The following is a 17,911-nucleotide window of genomic DNA, read 5'->3' as shown; positions in this document are numbered from 1 at the left end:
CTCTAAACTGGGTATTAAATATCTTAGCATCACTCCAGGTAAAATTACCATGGAAGTAGAAGCCATAAGTAGATAGAGAGCAATTCAATAGAAAGAGTGACTTTCTCAGAAGAGAGCCACCCAGTGTTAAAAATAAGCTGAGACTGTGCCTGTGTCCGTGTATTGGATAGAAATGGTGCCACATTACAAAGGTGTCCATGTGATGGTAACATCCAGATAAGAGCTATGCCTGAGAGTGGCTGATATAGGGCTAGTCAGTGCCCCTGAGGGCTCATCCTTAGGCTCAGAGATGCTTCAGTGTATAAGGTACACACACACACACTCACACATACACATACGCTAACCCTGCAATCTCAGCAAAGGTGGATGCAGTCTTTTTGACTGATAGGCTGATTCCCCAGGAATTTTATTGAGTCTACTCAGGCTGTTAACTCTTGGACTCACGTGAGGCCCAGTGAATAGTGGTAGCAAGCAGCCAAGGGAGTGAGCTTAGAGGGACCCAGAGCAGCATGAACAAGTGAGCAGGGATCACATGGCATCTTAATGAGACCAAGTCAACAGAATTAGCACAAGTCACCCAGGTGGGAGGGTGGGCAGGTTTAGATGTCACCAAAGTACTGCCAAGGGCTTCCCAGGTCGCTCAAGTGCTAAAGCGTCTGTCTGCCAATGCAGGAGACACAGGTTCAACCCCTGGGTCCAGATGATTCCCTGGAGGAGGAAATGACAACCCACTCCAGTATTCTTGCTGGAAAAATCCCGTGGACAGAGGAGCCTAGCAGGCTACAGGGTAAAGAGTCAGACATGGTCAAGCACGCACGGATGCACAAAGTCCTGCCAAGGCTTCTAGAGCACCAGCTCTAGGACCCAGGCTGCTGTGAGTCAGGAATCCACAGTCAGGGACAAAGAATATCTTTCTCATGAGCCTCCAGCTCCCACAACAGAGCCCAGAAAGAAACAAAAGGAACAGGACGGTGTGCATTTTGATTAAAGAAATTTCTGCTCCCTCATTGCTGCATGGTGCCTACGTGTGTGGATATCCACAAGCAATGTCACTTGTAGAAACTGCAGGGAGTCAAGTTCCATCATAATACATAGAAATATTAAGAAGATGACAAAAAATATAACAACCTGTCTTAGGGAGGGAATTCTGTGCCACTGACGCGTTCCAGCACTGACAGAAAACTTGGTGCAAGTAGCCTAGAGAACAGCAAGACGTGAGGTTGGACCTGATCTTCAAGCGCCTGTGAACTCTCAGATACTGTACCACACGAGCCTAAAAACACTGCTATGACTCCACCTCATAATTTCAGCTTTAGGTAACTCAGTTTTCCAAAATGAGGAAAGAAATCCTGGCAGAAGCCCAGTTAGCCTCATCTGGACTTCCTTCTCTTTCCTACTTTGTCTGATTTCAGCTTCACTTCTCCCTTTTGTCATGGCTCCCTGTGTCCCAGGCCAGGAAAGAAGGCAGCTGTGAAATATGTCCACAGGAAGCAACGATTGGAATATAGTTGATTTACAATGTTGTATTAGTTGAAAACTGACTTCTTGCGAAACCCTAAACAGTGGTATTTTCCATTTTAAAAGAGAGTTTCCAGAGAGAGGTCAATGATTGGCTAAAAGAAATGACTCCCTAGTGATAGCACTCCAGGTACTCAAAAGGATGTATCCTGAGATTGGAGTAATTCCCCCGGCATCCCTTGAACGGTGGTGCGTGGAAACCTGCCTTCTCCATCAAAGGGCTCTACGTCCCCAGAGCTCGAGAACAAAGGCATTCACATCCCTTTGATTTGAAATAAGGGCTGGATTCCTGCACTTGCCCCTGTGTCCACAGTGTTTCTGGTGGGGAGCTGTTTGACCGAATTCTGGAGCGGGGCGTCTACACAGAGAAGGATGCCAGCTTGGTGATCCAGCAGGTGTTGTCAGCTGTAAAATACCTCCACGAGAACGGCATTGTCCACAGAGACTTAAAGGTGCTGAGATGGGGCCCTCCGGGAAACATGGAATGATTCTTTGGGAAACTGCATGGATCGTGGGCAGTCTAAGCTCTGTAAAATGAGAGAGTTGAACCAGATGATCCCTAAGGTCCCTTTCACTCTCGGATTCTAAAACAAATCTTGGGTGACTGAACAATCATTGTTAATTTGTACCTCAGCCTTTTTCTGATTTTCACTATCCTCACCCTACGAGGTTACCGAGAAAATCCATGCTATTCCTTGAACACAGCCTTGAATACAGTATTTAATAAATACTTACTGAGAGTCAACATCGCACCAGACATGTACCAGAGTTTAGAAAGATCAGACAAAATAAGGGTTGGTTTCCTCAAAAAACAAAACAATTTTGGAGTAGTTGGGGATGAGAAGAAGGAAGGGTTAGTACATCAATAGCTATAAAGCTAAGTAAAGTCAGGGCCAAAAGCAAAATACAAGGTGCTGAGTTATGGTGAATGAAGGTCAAGTAGGAAGAAGATAGGAAAAACGGAGGGAAATAAGTCTGGCCTTAAAGTCAGGAGCCCAGGATACAGCTTCCTAAGAAATTAGATATGGGGGAAAGGAAATAAATGTGTGTTTCAGGTGATTGTATCCTACGTTACATGATATTTCTCTTCCCTCACAGCCTGAAAACCTCCTGTACCTCACCCCCGAGGAGAATTCTAAGATCATGATCACAGACTTCGGGCTCTCCAAGATGGAGCAGAATGGTGTCATGTCCACTGCCTGTGGGACCCCAGGCTACGTGGGTGAGTCTGGGGACAGAAGGGAGGTTGACCAGTTGGCTACATCCCTCCACGTGGATATTACTCACAGAAAAAGACTGCTGTGAGGGGACAGTGGGATCCCAGTACAGCAGTCACGTGTGAGGTTTAGGGCCACCCAATCTATCTGGTATAAGGTTTGAGTAGCCCAGTTGGTAAAGAATCTGCCTGCCATGCAGTAGACCCCAGTTCGATTCCTAGGTCAGGAAGATCCGCTGGAGAAGGGATGGGCTACCCACTCCAGTATTCTTAGGCTTCCCTGGTGGCTCAGCTGGTAAAGAATCCACCTGCAGTGCGGGAGACCTAGGTTTGATCCCTGGGTTGGGAAGATCCCCTAAAGAAAGGAACAGCTACCCACTCCAGTACTCTGGCCTGGAGAATTCCATGGAGTGTATAGTCCATGGGGTCACAAAGAGTCAGACATGACTGAGCAGCTTTCACTTTCACTTTCAATCTATCTGAAACACTTCTGCCTGCTCCCAAACCCTACATCTTTTAAAGACATCCTACCCTGAGCCTTCCCACTGCCCTGTCTATACTTTGGCTCTCATTTTTGCAGCAAGGCTTCCTGCTTTTGTTTTTCCACCTAGACCAGGAACAGAAACAAGACCACAAACCCAGAGATCTGTAGATTGCAGAAGGGTTGGCCAGTAGCCCCCCTCTCTCCTTTCTCCCAGTCTGGAGGAGACCTCAGCCCCCGCAACTGCTGGTATCCTGGAGGTGCAGTGTTGAGTTTGAATCCGAGGAACTTAAATATGGGCACCCAAATATACACCCAAGGACATAGCCTAGGAAACTGGCAGAAGTGGGGCCCCCTGCCTCATAGCTCTATAGGCTTCCAGGGCCCCCCAAAAGGTGCCAACAGGCAGGGTACCAGGAGAAAGCATTCCTGGGTTCTTGGAAGGAGAAAGCCAAAGCTTAGAGCATCCACTGCCCCTTCTCTCTTGGCCACTCATCAAGAGTAGTTGGGGCTGGAAGTAGGAAGTACAACCCTGACTCAACAGAGGGAATCTTCTCTCTCCCTGAAAGAGAGGTGGTTACTTACCAACAGGTTTTGAGTCCACTGGATACAAATCACTGGTATCTGGGATAAATACCGAAGGCAGCTCACTACTGCCGCAGAGCTGCCAGTCAAAGGAAGACATGGCCCATTCCCTCATGGAGCTCTTGGGCTGATGGGGAAGATGAAGGCCTGCCCTTAGGAGGTAACAGAGACTGATGGGACAGTTCCTACCTGCCGTCTGGAAGTTCCTCAATTAATGGAACCTCTGTTTTCAGGGAGATCCGATCTCGTGAGAGGAAAAAGTCCTTACCTTGCAGATTTCCCTGTCTAAGGATCCCTGCCCTGGGGGTCTCCCATCTGAGTGGAAAGCTACAGACCCTGCCTCCAGAGTACTAAGTCTAAAGGAGGAAACCTAGCCCTGGAGATCCCCAGTCTGATGGAGGAGTCATGGGGCCTGTCATGGGACCTCCTCGTGTATTGGAGAAAGATTTAGCCTGCTGGGAGAGACACTGTCTGTGTTGTAGGAGAATGTCTAGCCTTAAACATCAACTCATCCCAGGTGCTACCCTAACCCTCTTCTCTACGCCTCTTGCTGACCTTTGACGTGCATTCCTCACCCTCTGCTCTTGCTCCTGCTCAGCCTGACTCTTCCTATGGTTTACTGCAGCTCCAGAAGTGCTGGCCCAGAAACCCTACAGCAAGGCTGTGGATTGCTGGTCCATCGGCGTCATCACTTACATATTGTGAGTAGAAGCTGGCATTGGCCCAGCTCCTGAGGAGTCTCAGCGCCTGCTCACCCTTTCTTCTCTCCTCCCCATCTCAGCACCTCAAGCAGCATCCACCTCCAAAGCATGTGCACGTCCACGTGCATTCACACACACACACACACACACACACACACACACACACACACACTTACTAATGCACACAGCTCCAGAGGATCTTGTCCTGATCGCCACTCAGTTATAAAAACAGAGTTCAGTGTGAACCCACTGTGCAGCCACACGGCACTCCCACTTTGTGCATCCCACCCCCATTTACTGTATATAAATGTACTGAGTCCCACTCTATAAAATGAACAGTTAAAGAAGGAGGAGACATCCTAAACTTAGAAGCCAAGGGGGCACAATATTCGCGTCTCAGATTTCTCTCCTGATAACATCAGCCCAAGGCAAAATGATGGCCTGGATGAACCTCGTCATGGTTCCTCCTCCACAAGCCTAAATGAGGTCTATTTGCCCTGCAGTGACTCGAGAGCAATCCCCAGCTCCCCCTCGCAATTCGAATGGAGACTGGACTTCTTGTTCTCAGGCTCTCCTTTCCAAATCTGCTCACCACCCCCTGCCCGGCATCCCTTCTCACTGATAGCAAACTTTGCTCTTGGAAAATAACCTGAAATTAATCATTTCCTCCTCAGTATGGATGCATTTCTCTATTTCCTCAAAGTATGTTGAATAAGTCTTCTCTTCAATGATACACTCAACAAATTGTCATTGGCTGTCTCCTCTGTGCCAATCAGTGGTTTAGGTTCTAAAGAATGAAGAACAAAACAGCCTAAAAAGAATCCCTTGGAAAGTTACATTCAAGTAGACATTTCTACCATCCTTCTTGAAGATAGTTGATACATCATCTAAAGAGTCAAAGTTCCCTGGTGGCTCAGATAGTAAAGAATCTGCCTGCAACGCAGGAGACTTAGGATCTATCCCTGGATTGGGAAGGTCCCCTGGAGAAGGGAATGGCAACCCACTCCAGTATTATTGCCTGGAGAATCCCATGGACAGAGGAGCCTGCTGGACAACAGTCCATGGGATCGAAAAGAGTTGGACATGACTGAGCAATTAACACTTTCGCTTTTCAAGAATCATGGGGGCTTCCCCAGGGACTCAGTGGTAAAGAATACCCCTGCAATGTAGGAGCCGCAGGAAATACAGGCTCAATCCCTGGGTCAGGAAGGTTCCTTGGAGGAGGATGTGGCAATCCACTCCAGTATTCCTGGGTGGAGAATCCCATGGACAGAGGAGCCTGGTGGGTTCCAGTTCATAGGGTTCCAAAGAGTCCAACACAACTGAAGTGACTTTGCACCCATGCAGAGTCAGGGGTAGGGAGAAAGTGAGGGTTTGGGGGATATAATGTAGGATATAAAGGGCCACCTGTTCCAAACTTTGGTTCCTGCATAAACATCTGATGGAACCTGCATCATTCCTGCATCCGTTGGACATGACTGAAGCAACTTAGCACATGCATGCATCATTCATGAATCAGGGGCAGACCCATGTACTGGTCACGCTGCTGACTGGGGACCCTTGTTGCCTGCCCGTGTATATAGTGGAGGCTGGGCAGAGGGGAGCGGCTGGCCCAGGACGGGGTCCTTCAGCAGCATATACCTTGCTGTTCCAATGCAGGCTGTGTGGGTATCCTCCCTTCTACGAAGAAACTGAGTCTAAGCTGTTTGAGAAGATCAAGGAAGGCTACTATGAGTTTGAATCTCCGTTCTGGGATGACATTTCTGAGTCAGGTAAGACCAGTCTGAGGGAAAGACAAAATAACAGGTTCAAGGCAGAGGCTGCCAAGAGAAGAGAGCTTAATAACGGATGACAGTCCTGGCTCTTAACGGTCCCAGGGGAATCTGACAGAACAGGCTGCCAAGGAAAGTGGAGAAATCTTCATCTGGTTCAAAGGCCAAATAAATGATTCGCATCTAAGGTTCCTGCTTTTGTTTTCCTGGAGGCAGAACCGTGGGATGCCTAGAAAAGCAGGGAGGTACTTCAGACGAGGGGCCAGGAGGGCAGAGCAAGCCCAGGGGCGCATTCCAGGCAGGAAGGACAAAACCAAGGCCGAGTTTTGCCTTTCGCCTGTCCAGCCGAGAGCCTGCAAGGTCTGTGTGAGCGACGGCCATCAGTATTTGTCCTTGGGTCCATTTAAGTGGGGATCAGAGCTAAGCCAGCATTCACGCGTGTGCCCATGTGTGGTGCTGGCCCCTGACTGGTGCAGGCGGGCACCCGCGTGGCGTCAGGCACGGGGTGCCTCGTGACCAGAGATGTATCTGCAGTGCTGTGTGGGTGACACAGCTGCGTGGAGCCACTCTGGTGGTTTCAGGTGGGCTGCTGCTCGGTGGTTTGGATTCTTTTTCTCTTTCAAGACTCTTAAAATTGCCTCTTTGGAAGATGAGCTAAAGATGCCTTCTGTGCCACCCACCAGCCTGGAAGTGACTCTCCATCAGTCATGAGATCTGGTCCTTAGCTGTTGTGTCTTTGGTTGCTCCCCACAGCCAAGGATTTTATTTGCCACTTGCTGGAGAAGGACCCGAATGAGCGGTACACCTGTGAGAAGGCCTTGAGGCACCCCTGGTGAGTGAGGCACGCGTGGGCTCTACACCCTTGCTGTTGCTCCTCAGACACCACGCTGACTTTTTCACAACGCATTTCCCTGGAGTCTGCTTGCCCTGAGCTGTGTACTGGTATAGCACCCAAAGGGCACAGATCAGATCAAGCCAGAGATATAAACAGCATTTAATGAAGTGGGTTCTGATCCAACAGTAGCAGCTGGATCATCAAATCGGGAATCAGATGCAGCCAGATAGACAACTTTACTCTGCTTAAGAGCATCATCTTACTCTGGGATCAAAGCCTATTCCATGCGAGGCACTTTGAGAACAATCACAAAGCAACCAATTGGTAAAGCAGGTAAGGGGCTTCCCAGGTGGTGCTAGTGGTAAAGAAACTGCCTGTCAGTACAGCAGATGCAAGAGACAGGAGTTCGATCCCTGGGTTAGGAAGACCCCCTGGAGGAGGGCTTGGCAACCCACGTCAGTTTTCTTGCCTGGAGAGTTCCATGGACAGAGGAACCTCGCAGGTTACAGTCCATAGAGTCTCAAAGAGTTGAACACGACTGAAGCGGCTTCACACACACACACATACACACAAAGCAGGTAAAGAAAGTCTTGAAACACTTCCTTTTTTGTGTGCTACCCACCTGCTGGAAAATTTACAAGCTCCCCAGTTCCTACTGCAGCAAGCCGTGGTTTTCCCTAATCTGGCCTGGCCTGTCACCTCCAACTTCATTTGTCAGGGTTCCCAACACACCTTCTCTATTCCAGAAAGGCCTAATGACTATTTTTCTCCTACCCTCTTCCATCCCAAGCTCTTTCCACATTTCACCTTGGGTCACATGTTCACCACCTCGAGGGCCCTGCCTTGGATGCGCATCCTTCAGGATCCAGAGCCGTCTGTGTCCTCCTCTGAAGCCCTGGCTCCTGCAGTCTAGACAGACCTTCCCATCTCTCTTTAACAATCACACAGCTCACCATGAATTACTCTAGTTCATGGCATGAAACAAGGCTTCCAACCTGCACTGTAAGCCCCCAGTGAGCAGGGCCACATCTGTTACTTCTCCAGGTCCCTTAGTACCTAGAAAATACTGTTCACACGGCAAGTGTCTGAGGACACTTAGAGATGGACAGATAAGAGGCTCAGGGGACAGGGAACAGGCAGCCTCTGTGGGGGTGGCCTCATAGAGGAAGGCTTCCGAGAGGAGGTGGCTTCTGTGCAAAGTTTAGAGTCAAAGGATAGTAACAGCCAAATGCCCTCTGACACTGGGCCAGGGGTAAGGGATGGGGTATTTGTAAATTTTATTTCTGTAAAATGCCAGATAGTAAATGTAGTAAATGTTTTAGGCTTCGCTGGCCATATCGTCTCCATGGCAACTACTCAATCTGCCCCTCGCAGCATGGAAGCAGTATAGCCCATAGCTGAATGAATGGGTGTGTTTGTGTCACAGTAAGACCTTACTTACAAAAGCAGACAATGAGTAGATTTGGTCCACAGGCTATAGGTTGCCCACCCAGCTCAAAAGCAAGTTTCTAAAGTGTAGTAATACTAATGTTAGTTGCTCAGTCATGTTTAACTTTCTGAGACCCCATAGACTGTAGCCCACCAGGCTCCTCTGTCATGGAATTCTCCAGGCAAGAATACTAGAGTGGGTAGCCATTTCCTTCTCCAGGGGGTCTTCCTGACCTGGGGATCAAACCTGGGTCTTCTGCCTTGCAGGCAGATTCTTTACCATCTGAGCCACCTAGGAAGCCCTTCTAAACCATAGGCCCCCTATGACCTTTCCAGGGGGTTCCAGCCCTTGTCCTGGGGAACTCCAGGCAGCTTACCCTGGATCTGCATGCCCAGCCCCTGCCCAACCCCTGACGGAGTCCCCGTCACCACCACTAGCCAGGTGTCCCCTCCACATCCACAGGATTAACGGAAACACAGCCCTCCACCGGGACATCTACCCATCAGTCAGCCTCCAGATCCAGAAGAACTTCGCCAAGAGCAAGTGGAGGGTGAGTTGTCCTCTCCAGGAGGCGGGCAGGCCGTCTGGGCCCTGGAGGCTGGGCTGGGGCAGCTGGGGCGGGGGGCTTTCCTTGGGGTCTCCCGGCAGACGCTGGAGCTCCCTGGACCCTTCTGTGAAATGAGAGGTGCGCACATTGGTTTCAAGCGTCCATGGGGCAGAGGGAAGGCTGGAGGCCCTCTGGGGTGGAGACGGTCAGAGACGGGTCTCGTGTCTCCCCAGCAAGCCTTCAACGCAGCGGCCGTGGTCCACCACATGCGGAAGCTGCACATGAACCTTCAGAGCCCGGGGGTCCGGCCTGAGGCGGAGAACAGGCCGCCCGTCCCTGCAGCCTCGAGACCCACCTCCCCGGAGATCACCATCACCGAGACAGCCGCCGCCCCGGGCCCGAGCGCGGCGGCCCCCACGCTGACCCGGCTGCCCTGCCGGCACGGCCCCCAGCCCGCGGCCCCCGGGGGCAGGTCCCTCAACTGCCTGGTCAATGGCTCCCTCCGCATCAGCAGCAGCTTGGTGCCCATGCAGCAGGGGCCCCTGGCCATCGGGCCCTGCGGCTGCTGCTCCAGCTGCACGAACGTCGGGACCAAAGCAAACGCCTCCTACTGCTCCGAGCCCACGCTCCTCAAAAAGGCCAACAAAAAACAGTACGTATTTCCAGCCCCAGGCTTAGTCCTGCTCAACCTGGGGCTGAAAGAACTCAGGACAATGCAGCTAAAAAAAAATAGACCTGGGAGCCTCTCCCACTTGGAAGCAGCTCCGTGGTGTAGAAAAGCTCTGGAAAGGGTCGGGGGCATCAATGGAGATGCCTCCAGCCCAGTCCCCACCCCTCACCAGCTGTGTGGCCCCGGACATGTCCATCTGTGTCTCTATTTCCCCGTCTGTAAAATGGTTTGATTGGATCACACCTGCTCAGTCTGCCCCACAGGAAAAGTGAAAGTTGCTCAGTCGTGTCTGACTCTTTGCGACCCTGTGGACGATAGCCCAATGGGCTCCTCTGTCCATGGGATTCTCCAGGCCAGAATACCAGACTAGGTACCCATTCTCTTCTCCAGGAGAATCTTCCCATCCTAGGATCGAACCCAGGTCTCCTGCATTGCAGTCAGATTCTTTGCCTTCTGAGTTACCAGGGAAACCCTACAGTGTTGCTGTCAGAGTTTAGTGAGGCATCAGGGACTATAAACGCCTGCAGGAAAGTGTGATCCTGTGAGTGGTGGGGGTTAGATTCCAGGGACACTGTGTTTTGGGAGGACTAGGGGGCTTGCTTATCTCATCCGTCTTCTCTGTAAAGGCTTGTACTTTCTGCACCTCATGAAGGGAGGTCTGAGTGGCTGCCACAGGCACAGAGGGCTACCGCGGCCCTTCCTCCTTCTCCAAATACTCCACAGCCTGCTGCGACGTTTCCTTTCCAGGAACTTCAAATCAGAAGTCATGGTACCAGTGAAAGCCGGCGGCAGCTCCCACTGCCGGGTGGGGCAGACTGGAGTCTGTCTCATCATGTGATCCCCAGGGCCCATGTCTGTCTCACTACAGTTTTCAGGTGAGGGGACTAGAGGAAGGAAGGCCTCAAGCTCAGGGGGAGAGCTCTGCCCCGGAGTCTCCACAATGGGCTACAGAGGGTATTAGAGGCGGCAGCACCCCCCAACCCTCAACCCCTTTCCTCTCCAGGAGAGATACTCAACTCTTCTTCGCCCTTCCAAACCTGGAGTCTACCCTGCGGCGGGAGGGAGAGCAGCAGACCAAGACCTGATCGGATGCAGCAGCCGGCTGCCGCCCAGGCCAGAGCCTCCCTGAAGGCCCAGGAGCGAGCCCCAGCCTCGGTGGAGCTTTGGGAAGCTGCGGGCAGGAGGAGTGGCATCCTCCCGGGCCTGCCTGCTCCATGCCCCCCACCCCGACACACCCGCCCCTGCCGGGGTGGCTCTGTGCAGGGTGCGTAGACAGCTCGTGCCCAGGTCTGTGTCGTCGTGAAAAGCTTAACGGGCTGGCCCATCTGTGTTGCCATCTCTGAGCAAAGCCATATGGAGCAGCTACCCTGCCTCCCCACTCAGCACACACTTGCTCCTGCCTCTCCTTGACAGAGGGGCCTGTCAGTCTGCATGAGCGACAGGCAGCATCACAGTCTGCCTGTGAGCTCTCCGAATTCACCTCCCAACTCCCTAACTCCCAGACGATCCACTTCTGATCGGCCTATGCCTCCACCCCCGTCCAAAAGCAGTACCACACCCTCCAAGATGAAACAGAAACCCACCACTAGGTACTGTAAGCACTTTTTGTCCTGGCCGGACGCCCTCCACACACACACACACACACACACACACACACACACTCAATTAAGTAAAAATTGGAAGTCGACTGTTGTCCTTTCAGCCTGTCATTCAAATCCTGCTTCTGCTCCTTTCTCTCCCTGAAAATCAGGCTCATTGTTCTTGTCCCGCCCCTGTTTTCTTGTCCTCCGCACCCTCCGGCTTCCTGCTCTGTGTTGTGCTGAATAAAATGGACATATTTTTCTCTATGAGGCTTCTTTTGGTCCTTCTCTAAGTCAGAAGCAGCTCAGGGGCTTCTGGGCTTTGCGGAGTGGAAGACACATGGAGAGCTGGAGGTCAGGCAGGACCTGGCGAGGGCAGGAGCTCTGGGGGGTGGGCCAGGCACCCAGTGTCGTGAGCTATACACATCGACTCATTTTCCTCTCCAACAGCCCCTTGGAAGTAGGCGCCGTTGGAACCCAGACAGCCCGGCCCAGCATCCATCCTAATGCCTGTAACAGATGAACGTGGGTTTGAGGCTCAGCTCAGCCCTGCCTGCCACATCTGTGAGCCTTTGGGGCCTTGGTCTCCTCGCCTATCAAATGGGAACAACACTGCCACCCATATCATGAAATAAAATGCACACGCTCCATAAATACTGTGATCCCTAACGACCACGCAGTTAATGTAGACAGAACACTAGCATGGTGCCTGAACCACAGTTAACACACAAATATTCGTGCCGCTTGCATATCTGCCGACACGCACACACACACACACGTTTATAGCTTCTTTTTAAAATCCCAAGAGACACAAAGTCTAGTCTTAGTTCTGCCTCTCGGAGCTGTGTGATTTCGAACAACTTCCTCCCCATGTCTGGGTTTCTATTTCTCCATCTACAAATGAGAAACTGGATAGTTGTTCAAAGATGAAAACAGCTCCTCTGGCCTCTCAAGGAAGGAATTCAGTCAGTTCCTGGAGCAAATGGGCCCCGTCTCCCTCAGTCTGGGTGATGCGCCAGCTAGACTGGGCAGAGAGTGTCAGCCTATGCTTCATATGCCACCAGGCCTTGGGCTTGAGCAGGGGAGCACCCAGGGACCCCAGACCAGAGACAGAAACAGGCGAGAAAGGTTTATGTAACAGGGAGACAGAATATTTCCCCTCTTTGGACCTCCAGGCTCCTTTCCCAAGATTTTTATTGGACTTTTCCCTTGTGCAACGTTTTGAGTTACAGTTCTGTGTGGGCCCAGGACTTCAGCCTCAGTGTAGAATGAAGGGCAAGGACCCTGCCCAGCCAAGCGCCCTGCACTCGAGAGCCGCTGGACATGGTGACACGGGCCCGCCTCCACGGTCGCCGTCCCCCAGCTGTAGCTGCCCCACCGGCCCAGGCTCAGCTGCATCCTGGGGGTGGTTCCGGCTGTGCTTTAGGCTGCGTAAGAGTCTCCTGGAGCAGGAAAGAACTGCCAGCCAGCCAGGGCCCCGGGAGCCGAGAGGGCAGACGAGGGGGCGGCGGGCGAGGCCCCGCCTCACTTGCAGGTGGCGTAGTAGAGCACGCGCCCGTTGATGTGGTTCCGAATCTGTTCCACGCGCTGCTCCAGCCCCGTCAGGTCCGCCGAGCGGAGCACGATGGCCTGGCTCCCCTGAAGCAGCTCTGACTCCATGTCTGAGGGCCGAAGGAACAGCCGGAGTGGGGAGAGGAGCCGGTGAGATGCACCGAGACTCCCAACCCTTCCGTCCCCTCCCGCCCACCTGGAGCTGCACCTGCCCGAGAAACCACCTCCACCCCGAGGGGAGCCTGGCCCCCCAAGGCAGCTCTCCCCAGCCCCTTCTCCCACTTTTAGAGAAACCAGGCCAGGACTGGACCCGGGGGTCCCCTGCCCCTGTGGTTCTCCTCGGCTCTAGGCGGAGCAGTCCCAGGCCGATGGTGGAGGCCCCTGGCACCAAGGTTAGACACTCGCTGTGGTGGACTCGGTCAGCTGCCATCCCACCAGGGATCCTGGTGGGCACCAGGGCAGAAGAGCTGGAAGGCTGGATTCCTCCCCGTTTTCTCTCCCCGACACTCCAGATACACCTAGCCCTGCCCTGCTGGTCCATTACGCATCCCACCTCCCAGGTTATGTGTGGAGGATGTGAAGGACTCCAAAGGGATCTGGTCCAGCCTGTCCCTCCTGTTGTCCTAGGCAGCTCGGCATTCATGGGAGCTGGTACTCAGCCTCAGCCTCAACTTCCCAGAGCAGGGCGGCAGTGGGGGTCACTGCCTCACAAGGCTCCATCCTCAGGCAGTCCTCATTACAAAATCTTCTCATTAAGCCAGAATCTGAGCATGTCTTGCTTCCACCCCATGGTCCTGGGTCTGTCTCCTGGGCTGTTAAGACTCGATCTGCTATGCCTCCTACACGGCAGTCCTTCACATGTCTGAGCCGCATCTTCCCCAGAGGAAACCTCCCTAGTTCCTTCCTCCATGCCTCACCTGATAGAATCTCTAGGCCTTCCCTACTTCCCAACTCTGCTCACCCCCGCCCTGACCCCCGATGTACACCGGTTCGTCAATATCTCTTCTGGAGATGTACTGGCCCCCACTGAACCCCATCTCCCAGGTGAGACTATCAGTGGAGTGTAGCAGGGGTTATTACCAGGTTGACATTCAGCCAGTAGGCCCCCATATGGACCTATGGGCCATGATAAGTAGTGACATTTTATTAGCCGCTCTTCTCCTCCTCCGTTCTCATTCCTAGGGGCTCCCTATGCATGATCTTCCCCATAACCCTAAAATTAAAGGTAAATTCCAGCAAGCAGGTAAATGCTTGCTTCAGTGAGTTTTTCCTGGCTGGTAGTAGGCGTAAGACACACCAGTTACTACATATTTTTAATATCGCCCTTGAGCCATTACTCCCCTTATTTTGGCTGCTTTGCATTTATTAGCTCTTCTGTCAGGAGCAAGGCACTTCTGGCTTATATCAAAATTCCTGCATCTTTTTCAGGTGAGTAACAATGTGTAAGCATTTATCACTTACCAGTCATAAAGTTTTTAGCTACATTAGCCCCTGAGTAGCCCGGCCTTACCTGAGCTATACTTCTGAGTGCAGACAATGCCAGGTTGAGAGAGAATGTTTCTCTTCACTTAATTGTATCCTGTTAGCTTCAGCCCATCCTTCTGAGACTCAGAATGCTAGTTCTGTCACCCAGTGTATCTGCTACCTGCCATCCCCAGATTTGATTAGCACATTCTCTGTCTTCATACAGAACGCTGATGGACATGGGCAGGGCAGGCACTGGCCCGGGGCTGGGCTCCTCCATCTGGGTCAGCCCCTCACACCTCCTGCTTCAGGTGTAGCTGGCCACAGCCTCGAATCCACTCACTGTCGACTCACCAGCCCACCTTTGTCCATTCCGTCCGTCTGGCTAGCCAAACAGAATTTTGTCAAAAGCTTTCTCCAAAATTCAAAGAAACTCTGGTCGTGGCATTCACAGGGCACCCCAGGGCCGTGACCCCATCATCGCATCCTAAGAGACTGAGCCTGGAAGCCCCTGTTCGCCTTTCTGGGGAGCCTCAGAACGCTTTTGAAAGCTCCATTCATTACGACTTGCTGGCTGGTTTCCTACTGCCTCCAGGGCTGTGTCTATCCCCCTCCTCCTGGCGTGCGGGTCGGCCGTGGGCACCAGCCACGTGTCTCCTTGCTCCTTCGCTACCACGAGTTTCGTCCTCGTCAACTCTCCTCCCCAGGAGGGTGGTCCTGCCCATATCCTCTATTTCCTCCCTAACCACCCTGTCCTGATGCCCCTCCTCCTCCTCACAGCCTCATCCTTCCAGGCCCACCTCAAATCTGATCTTTTTTTCTTTTTTGAACACTGCCGTCTCTGAACATTTCTCTCTGACATTATGTATCCTCTGAGCCCCTCAAGCGCCTATTATTCAGGCTTTCATCACAGATCTCCTTGTGCTGTTAAATGCAGTTTCATGAAGCTAATGGCCAACAGGAAAAAATGCCCCCCTCTGAATTGCAAGCTCCTCAAAGGCAGGCCTAGTTTTGCGAACATCACCACATTGCTCACAGCCCCATTCTAGGCCTTGTCCCTGTTAGGCACTCAGGAAATCCCAATTGCTCTCACTCCCCTAGTACTGCTAGCTCCAAAGGGTGGGCCTCAGAAACCCTGGGTTGGCAGCAGCCTTCAGGGATGCCCCGCGGTCCAAGGCCCTGGACCACTCCCTCACCTCTCATCCTGTCCATCATCTCCATGGTCTCCCCAAACAGTTCCTCCGCCTCCGTCTTGACACTCAGAATCCGGCTGTCCTGTTCTCCCAGCATGGAGCTCTGATCCAACCGGTCCTTCAACTCAGCGTATTTTTGCTTTACTCTCTCAAACCCCTGAAAAAAAGGAAAAACCACTTCTGCATCACCATCATCACCATCGTCCAAAGTCCTAAAAGCCTTTGGCCAAAGGAGTTGATATCACCCACATCTGGACACGGAGATGAGGTGCCTTTTAATATCCCCCATGGGGTGGGTCTGCTCTATAAAAGCCCCTGGGCCACAAATCACACCTTAACTTCTGTACTTCCCTCCATCCGCAGCGCCTGTCACTTCCCAGCTCACTGCCAGCGCAGGGCCGGATACATGGCTGTCACTTAATAGCATGCCTGGCAGCTTGGCCATTGTACCAGGACCACCGGTACCCTGGAGATGTTGAGAATGGCCCTCTGACCTTCTCTCTGATCTAATTCTGACAGTGATGGGGCTCAGGTTGTGCTAAATCAAGAGTGCCTGTCTGGGCTGGGAAGCCACAGACAGAGGATAAGCTCTGGGTCGGGTGTCAAGAGCCCTGCTTTGTAGACAAGCGTTGTGCCTGGACAAAATCCACTTTGTCTGTGAAAGGAGAGGAACTGGACCAGCTGTTTGCAACATCCCCAAAGTGGCTCCACCAAAAGCAGCCAAAGGTGTAAGAATCCAGAAGCTCCATCTACCCTCCACCCCAGGTATATTTCAGAGTAACTGGTACTTAAAGGGCTTTGGTGGGGGAGGTGCTTCCCAGGTGATGCTAGAGGTAAAAAACCCACCTGCCAATGCAGGAGACATAAGAGACAGGTTCGATCCCTGGGCCAGGAAGATCCCCTGGAGGAGGGCATGGCAACCCACTCCAATATTCTTGCCTGGAGAATGTCCATGGACAGAGGAGCCTGGCGGGCTACAGTCCATGGGATTACAAACAGCTGGACAGGACTGAAGCGACCATGCCCATGCAAAATGCTTTGGAGCCGTGGTCTTATCAAGTGTACAGAGCCCACTCCTGCTCCCACTGACAGTGCTTCCTCGGGCTCTCTCTGCCCTCTTCGTACCTCCTTCGCGTTCAGCGCCTCCTTGCTGGCTTCCTCTGCCAGCTGTCGGGCCTGGGCTGCCTGTGCCTGCTGCTGCCTGGCCCGGCGGCCAAGCTCCTCCATCCGTGCTCGGAAGCCCCCCAGCTGCTGCGTCATGCTGGTCACCAGTCTTTCTGCTGGTCCCAGTACCTGCTGAACCTTTGTGGAAAAAGAGAGACCGGGGGTTTGGGGTGGGTCTCATAGGCAGCGACCTTCGGTCTTCTTTCCAGTTTTTGGGCCACAAAAACTGATGCCTCCAATCAGGGCATCACTATCACCCCCATCCAATCCCCTAACTGCCCCCAGCATACAAGCCTCCCAGCCTTCACCGGCTCAGCTGACCATCCCCCCTTACTCCTGCCGGAGCTCACAGGCCACCCCTGCTTCTGCATCAGCCACGAGGCCAGAAAACTAAAAGCTCGAAGCCAGGCCAAGGCTTGTAGCCCCTGATTCTTTAGGGCCCCATCTCAGCTCCCAGCCAGGTCCCTTCCTGACATTGTCTCTGCCTCGTGCCCGGGTCTGAACGTTCATTCCCCCACGTGGGACACTTACCTCAGCGACCCTGTCCTGGATGAGCCGCATGGAGCGGCGGGTGCCCCGCATGGTGTCCTGGGCCTCCTGCAGCGCCAGCGTGCCCTGCCGCAGGGCCCCCAGGACTTCCTCCACCTGGCCCTCCACCGCATGGGCCCGGCTCCTGGGGCGGGACGGGCACAAGGGACAGCGGAGAATTCACTCAGGGAGAGCTCTGAGTGAAGGCGCTCTCCAGTCCCGGACAGTACCTTCTCCAGCCAAGGAAAGAGGCTGAGAACTAACTCAGTAGTAGCTTTCCATTCCAGGACCCTAGCAAGCCCCCCTCCCCATGCCAGATGGAAGGATATTCCTGGAAGGCGGAAACCAAGCCTCTTTACTGCTGTCTCCTCTGGGGACCAGCGCAACACACTGCAGGAGCCCAGGCCATGATTACGGCTGAGTTTAATAAGGTGCGCTTTCCCCAACCACGTGATGAAAGTGATGAACACCTCGTGATGAAAGTGAAAGAGGAGAGTGAAAGAGTTGATTTAAAGCTCAACATTCAGAAAACTAAGATCATGGCATCCGGTCCCATCACTTCATGGCAAATAGATGGGGAAACAGTGGAAACAGTGGCTAACTTTATTTCTTAGGGCTCCAAAATCACTGCAGATGATGACTGCAGCCATGAAATTAAAGGATGTTTACTCCTTGGA

General features: G+C 52.7%; 2 protein-coding genes across 11 annotated transcripts in view; one reads left to right on the top strand and one right to left on the bottom strand.

Moving 5' to 3' along the window:
• The window catches only part of CAMK1G (calcium/calmodulin dependent protein kinase IG), a 30,816-nt gene extending 19,215 nt beyond the window's left edge, over positions 1-11,601 (top strand). For both annotated transcript variants that reach the window (XM_061383614.1, XM_061383612.1), the window contains 9 exons: positions 1,832-1,970; positions 2,617-2,740; positions 4,426-4,501; positions 6,161-6,273; positions 7,027-7,105; positions 9,000-9,087; positions 9,318-9,736; positions 10,502-10,629; positions 10,758-11,601. In XM_061383614.1, coding sequence (XP_061239598.1) covers positions 1,832-1,970; positions 2,617-2,740; positions 4,426-4,501; positions 6,161-6,273; positions 7,027-7,105; positions 9,000-9,087; positions 9,318-9,736; positions 10,502-10,592 — 1,129 coding nt within the window. In that variant the 3' untranslated portion in view covers positions 10,593-10,629; positions 10,758-11,601. The remainder of the gene's footprint in view (positions 1-1,831; positions 1,971-2,616; positions 2,741-4,425; positions 4,502-6,160; positions 6,274-7,026; positions 7,106-8,999; positions 9,088-9,317; positions 9,737-10,501; positions 10,630-10,757) is intronic.
• A 910-nt stretch (positions 11,602-12,511) lies between these two features.
• The window catches only part of LAMB3 (laminin subunit beta 3), a 65,304-nt gene continuing 59,904 nt past the window's right edge, over positions 12,512-17,911 (bottom strand). For all 9 annotated transcript variants that reach the window (XM_061383621.1, XM_061383615.1, XM_061383619.1 and 6 more), the window contains 4 exons: positions 17,238-17,379; positions 16,668-16,844; positions 15,546-15,699; positions 12,512-12,995 (listed from right to left, as the gene is read on the bottom strand). In XM_061383621.1, the coding sequence (XP_061239605.1) occupies positions 12,859-12,995; positions 15,546-15,699; positions 16,668-16,844; positions 17,238-17,379 (610 nt within the window). In that variant the 3' untranslated portion in view covers positions 12,512-12,858. The remainder of the gene's footprint in view (positions 12,996-15,545; positions 15,700-16,667; positions 16,845-17,237; positions 17,380-17,911) is intronic.

This window comes from Bos javanicus, chromosome 16 (genome assembly GCF_032452875.1).
Source record: "Bos javanicus breed banteng chromosome 16, ARS-OSU_banteng_1.0, whole genome shotgun sequence".
In the NCBI taxonomy this organism is placed as follows: Eukaryota; Metazoa; Chordata; class Mammalia; order Artiodactyla; family Bovidae; genus Bos; species Bos javanicus.
Note: the sequence above shows the minus strand (reverse complement) of the source record. Positions and strands in the feature narration are given on the sequence as shown.